Raw genomic sequence first — 8979 nt, 5'->3', positions numbered from 1 at the left:
GAGCAGCATGCAGGTGGAGCCTGGCCAGCCCCACACAGAGTGTTAACAGCACAGTGTGGCTGGAGATCTTGCTGCCTCGGTCAGCCAGGATGTGGACTGAAGAAGCTGGATCCAGACTTGCAGGTGTTTGACCGCTTTTAGGACTTTTAGGTTTGTTTGGGGAACACTTCTGGAGGTGGCAGAGAATTAAGCTGCTGAGTGAATATTACCACAATGTTGGTGCTTCTTTACCTTTTACCTGTTCCCCCCATTTGGCCCATTGACTTGCAGCCCCAACTGTTACGTTTTTCTATATACATATGGGAATTTCACCTAGCTTCTTGTGCCAGTTTCTGGGCTGCAGGTTGGCATGTGGGTTTTTGTGATCAGTAAGAACCTGTATTTTGTGCCGTGGCTCTTCAAAGTAGTACTGGCACTTCCCAAAAGCCACTCTGATGCCCGTGACTTCATGTCAGGATCTCAAGATTGGTGTTCCTACCATGAATGACAAGGAGGAGTCTGGACAAGCTACACAGGAGCAGAGGTGAAGCCCCATTTCAGATATTCAAAGGCTCACTGGCTTCCACAGGCCAGGAAAATGGTAGGTTTTTATTTCAGAGGGTGGGTACAGGGCTAGCAATAGTTAGCAAGAAACCTGACACAGGCCACCAGATGCAGAGAGTGCAGCTGAGCTGTAAGTCACCACCTCCAATTTCACCTTGCGCAGCAGCCCTTTGGGTCTCTGCAGTCTGAACCCAGGGGAGAGAGATCAAAAGGGAAGATCTACTGGCTTTATCCCTCCTGGTGGCAATGCCATCAGCCAACAGGAACTGGAGCCTACGATGGCTGTGGCCACGGGTGTCGGTGGAGACCTGACTAAATCCCCAGGCTCCCAGCGGGACTTTCCCATGCTCTAAGTCATTTGCTGGAGCTGGTGTGGGAGGGAAGTCGGCAGCAGGGGCCTCGGTGGACTTAGGTGCCTCCCTGTGCTCCTGTTCAACCCTGCTCAGGGCCCTGACAACAGGTGCTTATACATCTTTTCTGTACACACCTTTCTCCTCTCCATAAGACTATGCCACAAAAAAAATTGTACCTGCATTCAAGAAGCAGGCTTTGCAGTCAGGCCCTGTGAAGAAAGATCAGAAGATGTTAATTGACTTGCACCCTTGCTCATGTCTTGGAAAGGGGCAGTTAGGATTTCATTTCCTGTGACACACACTCTCTCACCTACATGCACTTCGCCAACCTCCACTGCCCCTTAGAAATTCAGCAGGTAACTGGCCATTCAAAGTGGGTCAAACAAGCTCCCCTTCCCTCCCTTCTTTCTGTGGCCACCTCCAACCGGACAAACAAGCCCTCTTGCCAAAAAACAGAGGTTCCTTCAGAAATCACATGGTTTTCTTGAACGCTATAATATAAGGAAAGGGAGGGTGCAGTTTAATACTCTGCAGGGTATCAGTGAAGAGGACAATCATGGAAATGAATAAGTGTGCTCCAGGGTGAGTATTTAATAGGGCTGTGTGAAACACCAGCTTTCCACTTCGACTTCGAGGGAACAGTGTTTCAAAATGTTTCGACTGGCCTCGTTTCATTTCCAGGATGTTTTGAAGCCCTTCAGTTCATTTCAATTTCACTGTTTTAGGCTCAAAATGAATCAAAACAGTATAAAAAAAAGTCAGTAAAGCTTTGCACAGCCCTAGTATTTAACCTCATGGAGTAGCCCCCACAGGACACTCCTGGAGCCAAATGGCTCTGGCACTAGCGGGGAAGCCTCAGTATTCCTAATGGGAGATGACATGCTCCATTTCACCCACAGGATGCAATCATACCTTCTCCATCCTTGCACCGAAGAGGCGGGACCTGACACATGCTGCACCTCCTTTACCCCTGCTATTGCATTTAACCAAGAAAAGAGCCTCTACTTCCCCTGACCATGGGTTCATTCAAAAGCACAGGGTCCTTGTCCTGGAAGCAGGCAGAAAGCAGAGCCCTGCTTCTCCCAGAACAGGGAGCCACAGCTGTACGTCCTGCGCTCCTCCTCAGCCCATTAGAACATGAAAGCATTCAGGCTTCATACATGTGTCCCACATGTGCTTGTCCCAGCAGGGTCTGAGGTGATGGGGCAGAAACCCTGACAGTCTAACTCTGAACTCCACAGAGTAGGGAACATTAGCTCAGCACAAGGATCTGCCTCTCCCTCCTCCCCAGCACATGGGTTTGGGAAGGAAGACCTTGATTTATTGAGGGAACACAAGTGCCATGGTCCAGGCCTGCTTGGAGGCCCGTCCCAGCAAAAGGAATAGCAGTTTTAGCCCATTGGCAGGAGGGCAGGGAATAATCTGGGGTTTCTGTTCCCCACACAGGAGGTGCCTGTTTCCTGAGCAAAGATGAGGAGCAGCCTCTTGCGGAAGGGCCTGCAGACCTGGAACCGCCACGGATGTCCCCAGGGCGTTTGGATGAGATGGACTCCCTGAGACCTGAGAAGGAGCAATGGCACAAGAGTCAGGTGAGGCCCCAGAAGGAAAACATCGTAGTGAACCAGGTAGCATCTCCAGTTGGGCATGAGAGTGTAGAAGGGGACAGAGCCCAGAAACAGGGTGCAGGGAAGAATTTGTGGAGCTGAGGGACATAAAGAGCCACCGGAAAGAGGCACTGTATCCCAGGCAAGAGACTGGGGAGGGCCTCAGGGGGAATCAGGAGCTCACTGGCAAGCACAGGGGCATAGCCCAGCCCTGCCACAAGGTCAGGAAAACCTTTAATTGCCCATCACTCATTGCTCTTCATAAGATAAGGCACACTGGGGAGAAGGCTCATATATGCATCAAGTGTGGGAAGACCTTAACCTGCCTTTTGACCCCGGTTGCTTACCGCCAGATCCAATCTGGAGAGCACCCCACTGCTTCACTAAATGGGTGAGGAGCTTTGTGTGCCCTCAGCCCCTGTGAAGCACCTACATGTCCACAGGGGAAAGCGTAAGTACTGCTGTGCCAAGTGTGTTAAGACCTTCACCCATTTCTTCTCCCTGTCTCAGCATTGGTGCATCCGCCTGAGGAGGGAGACACATCACTGCACTGGGTTCAGGAAGAAGTTCACGTGCTGGCCAGACCAGTCCCAGCAGCAGTGTGTGCAGACAGGGACGCAGCCACAGCATGGCACCAACTTTGGGAAGAGCTTAAGGCAGCCCTCCAACCTGGCCAAGCACTGGTGCGTGCACGCAAGGGACAAGCCACATCAGTGCTCAGAGTGTGAGAAGAGCTTTAGAGAGGTCTGCAACTTCACCAGACCCCAGTTTATCCATACGGGAGTGAAGCTGCATCAGTGCTCAGAGTGTGGGAAGACCTTCAACCAATCCTCCAAACTGACTCAGCACCAGCTTATTCACAGAGGTAAGAAGCCACATCAATGCTTGGATTGTGGGAAGAGCTTCACCCAATCCTCCAGCCTGGCCCGGCACCAGCTTATCCACATAGAGAAGAAAGCACATAAGCTGTTAGAGTGTCAGAAATGTTTCCTCCGCTTCTCCAAGTTGGCCTAGCACCAGTTCAGTCTCATACGGGTGCATCTGTAATGCTTCCAGCAATGCAGGAAGGGCTTGGGGGCGTATACCTGCTCAGCACCTACCAGTGTTTGCATCCAGAGAAGTAGCTTCATGCTGGTGCAGTGCAGCAAGAGTCCACCCACTGTTCAGCCCTGATAGGGCACTGCAGAACCATGCCTCAGCGTAATAAAAAGTGGGGGAGAGGGGAAGTCCTGGGAGGGGAAGGGATGTGGCTGGGGGGTGTGTATGTGTGTGCGTGTGTGTGCATGCACATGTCTATCTGTACCTGAGTGCATGGGTCTGCATTTCTGCTTGTGTGCTCATCTCTATACATGTGTGCTTCTGTCTGTGTGCATACACCTTTGTATCTGTGCATGCACACTAGGGCATCTGTGTGCATCTGATTCTGTGTGTGTGTCTGTGTGTGGGTGTCTTTGCATACATGTGCGCATATGTTCATGGCAGGGAGAGTGTGTTTGTGTCTGTGTCCATGTGCAGAGTGAGTGAGTAGAGTGTGTGCCTGATTGCATGTGTACATGCATGTGGGTGTGTATGCGTGTTGTGTGTGCACATGTATGTGTGTGTGCATGTGTGTTTCCATTTTCATAGCAGGAAGGAGATAATAGTTTCCTAGTTTCATAATTGGTAGGGTTGGAAGGGACCTGATCAGATCATCAAGTCCAACCCCCTGCCATGGGCAGGAATGAATGCTGGGATCATATGACCCCAGCTAGGTGATTATCGAGCCTCCTTTTGAAGACCCCCCCAGGGTAGGAGCGAGCACCACTTCCCTTGGAAGTTGGTTCCAGATCCTAGCCACCCTGACTGAAGTAGTGCTTCCTGATGTCTAGCATGAACTTACTCTCAATCAACTTGTGGCTGTTATTCCTCATTACTCCTGGTAGTGCTTAGGGGAACAGGGTCCCTGCTAGCAAGTTTATAGATGGCCACCAGATCCCCCCTCAGCCTTCTCTTGTGGAGGCTGAACAGGTTCAGGTCCCGTAGCCTCTCCTCGTAGGGCCTGCCCTGCTGCCCCCTGACCATGCGGGTGGCCTCCTCTGGACCCTCTTGATGCTGGCCACATTCCTCCTGAAGTGCGGTGCCCAGAACTGGATGCAGTACTCCAACTGCGGCCTGACCAATGTCGCATAGGGTGGGGAAGATCACCTCCTTGGACCTGCTCGAGATGCATCTGTGGATGCATGACAAGGTGTGGTTGGCCTCCCTGACCGTGTCCCCACATTGGTGGCCCATGTTCATTTTGGAGTCTATACTGGCTCCAAGATCCTTTTCTGCCTCTGTGCTGATGAGAAGGGAGTTCCCCAGCCTATAGGTATGCTGCTGGTTCTCTATCCTTAGGTGCAGTATCTTGCACTTGTCAGTATTGAATCCCATCCTATTCTCATCCGCACATCCCTGTAACCTGTCCAGATCCAATTTGTCCCAGGGATGCAGGTTTGACCAAGGGGGAAGCCTCCTCCAGAGGCAGACCCCAGTTGAAAGTAAAAGAAGAAAAAACCCTACCTGTTGCAGGGGTCCAGAGAAGTGAGGAGGTGCATCGGGGAAAACCGCCCGAGTGGTTTGTCAGCCGTGCCTATCTCCAGCTGGAGCCGGGTGACGTCATGAAGAGAAGTCACCTGGCGAAGTTAAAAACCAGCCCCAGGAGCACAGGTGGGGGCGCGCTGAGTGCAGGAGGAGCGGCAGGGAACCGCCGAGTGGAGCACGTCCATCTGCCGTGGCCAGCATCGTTGCCGGCAGTGGAAGGTGCTGAGGATCTCCGTGCTGGGGAAGACTGGTGAAGATCAAAGGGGCCGGCAGCTGCAGGGGACATGCTGGCTTAGGGGCATTAGGAGCGAAGGGGGCACAGGACTCTCTCCGCGGTTGCCCCTCTTCACTTTGCTTTTCTTTTTTGTCTGGCACAAGGTTTTGGGTTCAGGACCTAGCTTTATTCAGTACATCACCCACACATGAACAGCCAAGTCCAGAGAACTGGCCAGGTGTAGGCATCCTTGAAACATTGTTCAATATATATATACTACTCACACAAAAGCATTGGCTGAAGTCGACCTGATTAGCATGACCTTTCTGCTCCCAGTTTGAGGCTCCGTGGCCTGGTCAAGGTGTAGGAAGAGTATTCCTGGGGACTCCTGCCCAGCTCCCCGCTGCCTCTGACCAAGTAAGAGAAAGTGCAGTGACGTCAGTCAGTAACATGTCTTGTGATGTCTCGCACACGTGCACCCATGGGGTGTGCAGGGCCAGCAATGCAGAGTGTAGCTCCCTGGTGACACGTGCTGCAGCACAGCCACCCTTGAGACCTGCACAGCCCCCAGGGCAGCTGGCACATGGTAGAGGGATCCCAACCCCAGTACTGCTCACTGCAAAACCTAATGTGCTTTAGGTTAACATGGTTTAAATTTAATACAAGTGCCACGGCTCCATGAGAGTTTCATACTTTGCTGTAATTTTGTGGAGTAGGTGGCAGGGGGAGCCAGACACGACATCATCTAATGACTGTTGGGAGTGAGTGTGAGAGTCAGGGAATGGTGCAGTCTCATTTGTTGTAAATACAAAAATAAAGGAACAGAATAAAATTTAACATGGTCAATCTTTTATCATTTTTTATCACAATACCCTCTGTGGAGGATGGGAAGGGGGGAGGGTGTAGGTAATGGAGGCAGGGGTGCAGATGGCATGCTCCCCACTCTGCCATCCCAGCAAGCGCATCTGGAGCTGTGCTGGAGGGGGGATGACACAGTAGGGGCTCCTGATGTGGGGAGCAACAGCCCTCCACCCTCTTGTCCAGGAACCCCTAAGGACTTCTGCACCCAGGGATATAAGAAGGCTTCTCTGGTCTCCAATCTACTTCCCAGAGCCAGAGCAACAAGTGGGGTATTCACACAGTGAGCACCACCTGGCACACTGCACCCCACAATGCATGGTGGGCAAGCCCACCAGGCAAGCCTCTTTCCTACCCCATCCCCACCAATCACCCCCCAAAAGGGGCCAGCCACCTGACACCCCCTGCAGCAACCCACCCACCACAACACGGGCAGCTCAACCCCAGGTTCCCCTGCACCCAGGAGCAGGGGGGCAGTGGGGAAAACACCAATGCCCCACTATCATTACATGGCCCAAAAGGGGGAACCCCCATGGTGTGACAGCTGAAAAGTGTGCCTGTGTGATAAAGGTGCTTGCTGAAGGCTCTATGAAGATTATATCAAGTGTTTTTCTGTATTTGTTTAGATATTAAGCTATAAGTTGTTGCTAAAAGCCTAGTTAAAGTCTAAGATGTAGTGAGGCCTTGTATAAAGTAAGGCCTAGTAAATTTAGCAAAGCCTTGAAGTAGTAAGGCCCTGTGGCGTAGTTAAAATTACCTTACAAAGGAATGCAAGGCTTGTACTGCTATTGGTCAGTCTAAGGACAATTGAAGTAAAAGCAATCTGCGTGGTTGTACATTATCAGAACCATTCAGAAGCTTTAAATTGTCTGGAATATCTGGAAACCATTCAGAAGGAAGATACAGCTCTGTGAAAAGGATTGCCTGGATCAGTAGGCCCATGGAGATGGCCAACTTCAACAAGTTGAGGAGATTGGTGGGAGAGGCGCTGGGGTTCTTGTGGGCATGGAAACTCAGTGCCCAAGATGAGTGGCTGTTCCTTAAGGAGACGATACTCAGGGCCCAAGGGTTGACAATCCCAACAAGAAGCAAGGGGGGCAAGAGTGCCCAAAAGCCTCCCTGGCTCACCAAGGACATCCGGGAATGCCTGGTTGCCAAAAGGCGGCGTACACCAGTGGAAGGGGGGGGCTATCTCCAAAGAGGAGTATACCTCCACTGCTCGGGCCTGTAGCGGGGCTGTTTGGAAAGCTAAGGCGGACATAGAGCTAGGACTACCGTCCAAGATCAAAGATAATAAAAAGTCCTTTTTCAAATATATAGGGAGGATGAAGAAGGCACCGGGAAACGTGTGGCCCCTGCAAGGTACGCTGGGCAATCTGGTGGTCGTGCCAGAGGAGAAGGCAGACCTCTTTAACAAATTCTTCACCTCCATTTTCTTGTGCAGGGACCAGGAATCACCACTGTGATTCAAGATGGACTCAAGGGGAATGCCTCAAGACCTAAGGTTGAGGAGGACCGGGTTAGAGAGCTTCTGGAGGGGCTGGACGTGTTCAAATCAGCAGGTCCTTATGCTCTCCACCCCAGGGTGTTGAGGGAGCTAGCAGGGGTTATTGCAGGGACCTTGGCACGGCTTTACGAGCGCTCGTGGTGCCCGGGCCAGGTACCAGGTAGGGAGGACCAGAAGGGTTTGGGGGAGATCTTGTTTCCCCTAGCGCCCCCCGGGATAACAAGGAATAATGGCCACAAGTTGTTGGAGAGTAGGTTTAGATTAGACATCCGTAAGAACTACCTCACAGTTAGGGCGGGTAGGATCTGGAACCAACTTCCAAGGGAAGTGGTGCTGGCTCCTACCCTGGGGTCTTTAAGAAGAGGCTTGATGTCTACCTGGCTGGGGTCATTTGAGCCCATTTTTCTTCCTGCCCAGGCAGGGGGTTGGACTTGAAGATCTACAAGGTCCCTTCCCACCCTACGTCTATGAATCTATGATTCTATGACCTCGAGGAGCCCAAGGACTGCCTTCCAGGGTCCTTCCCAGTACACTTCAGACAGCGCTGTTCAGGGACACCTGACTTCACTGAACTATGTGGAATGAGGAGCTTGCTGTGTATCAGGCATCAGAGGGGACTGCCCATAAGTTGCCGACGTGAATTGCTTTTGTCTGTCATTGTTTGTCTTGTTACTAAGCGTAGTTGTATTTTTGTTTAGTCAATAAATCTTTCTTACCTTTCTACCCCTGACCATACTCTCAATCCCAAACCCTCCGCAGGTGGCTGGGACATAAACTGGTGTCATGAACAGGATTGAGAGGCTCTGGTCCGGAGAGAAAGGTCAGAATGAAGGGAGTTGCCTTGGTCCCGTTAGTGGCTTTGATTAAGGAATTGACAGGCATAGAGAATCCTGGGTGGGATAAGGATAGGTTGAGACCTGCCTGGAGTGACCCGGGAACTGTACCTGATCATTGGGCTAAGTTTGCTACTGCTGCCCGGGGTAAGCCTGAGACGGAGTGCCTTTCGTGGCTGCTGGCCACGTGCCTGCGGTTAGGGGCCGAAGAGAATGCCCAGTGTTGGGAAGAGGTCACCCGGCTGAGTATGGCGTTAAAAGGTGTGAGAAATTTCAACAGCGTGGTGTGCAAGGCTGTGCGAGCTATGCAGAGCTGCTTGGAAACTTTAAAATGGAAGAAAGGAAAAATTATGATCCCGCGCGTGGCTGCTCCTCTCCAGAAGAAAGTGCAGTCAGTGCAGGCTGTGAAGCGATCCTCCCACAAGTGTCTGTATAGAGATAAACCAGTAGTTAAGCTCTGGGAATATCAAAGGGAAGAGATTGATGGAGAGGAGGAGATTTATGA

The 8979-nt window shown here is 51.6% G+C and overlaps 1 protein-coding gene across 1 annotated transcript in view; it reads left to right on the top strand.

Annotated features, from left to right (window-relative positions):
• The window catches only part of LOC112548946 (zinc finger protein 551-like), a 7834-nt gene extending 1741 nt beyond the window's left edge, over positions 1 to 6093 (top strand). The window contains exons 2-4 of the mRNA XM_025195757.1: positions 2343 to 2485; positions 3011 to 3365; positions 5051 to 6093. Of these exons, the coding sequence (XP_025051542.1) occupies positions 2343 to 2485; positions 3011 to 3365; positions 5051 to 5316 (764 nt within the window). The 3' untranslated portion in view covers positions 5317 to 6093. The remainder of the gene's footprint in view (positions 1 to 2342; positions 2486 to 3010; positions 3366 to 5050) is intronic.
• Positions 6094 to 8979: the final 2886 nt, after the last annotated feature.

The sequence above is a fragment of the Alligator sinensis genome, unplaced genomic scaffold, assembly GCF_000455745.1.
Source record: "Alligator sinensis unplaced genomic scaffold, ASM45574v1 scaffold1664_1, whole genome shotgun sequence".
Taxonomy (NCBI): Eukaryota; Metazoa; Chordata; order Crocodylia; family Alligatoridae; genus Alligator; species Alligator sinensis.
This window is presented reverse-complemented; position numbering and strand designations above follow the sequence as displayed.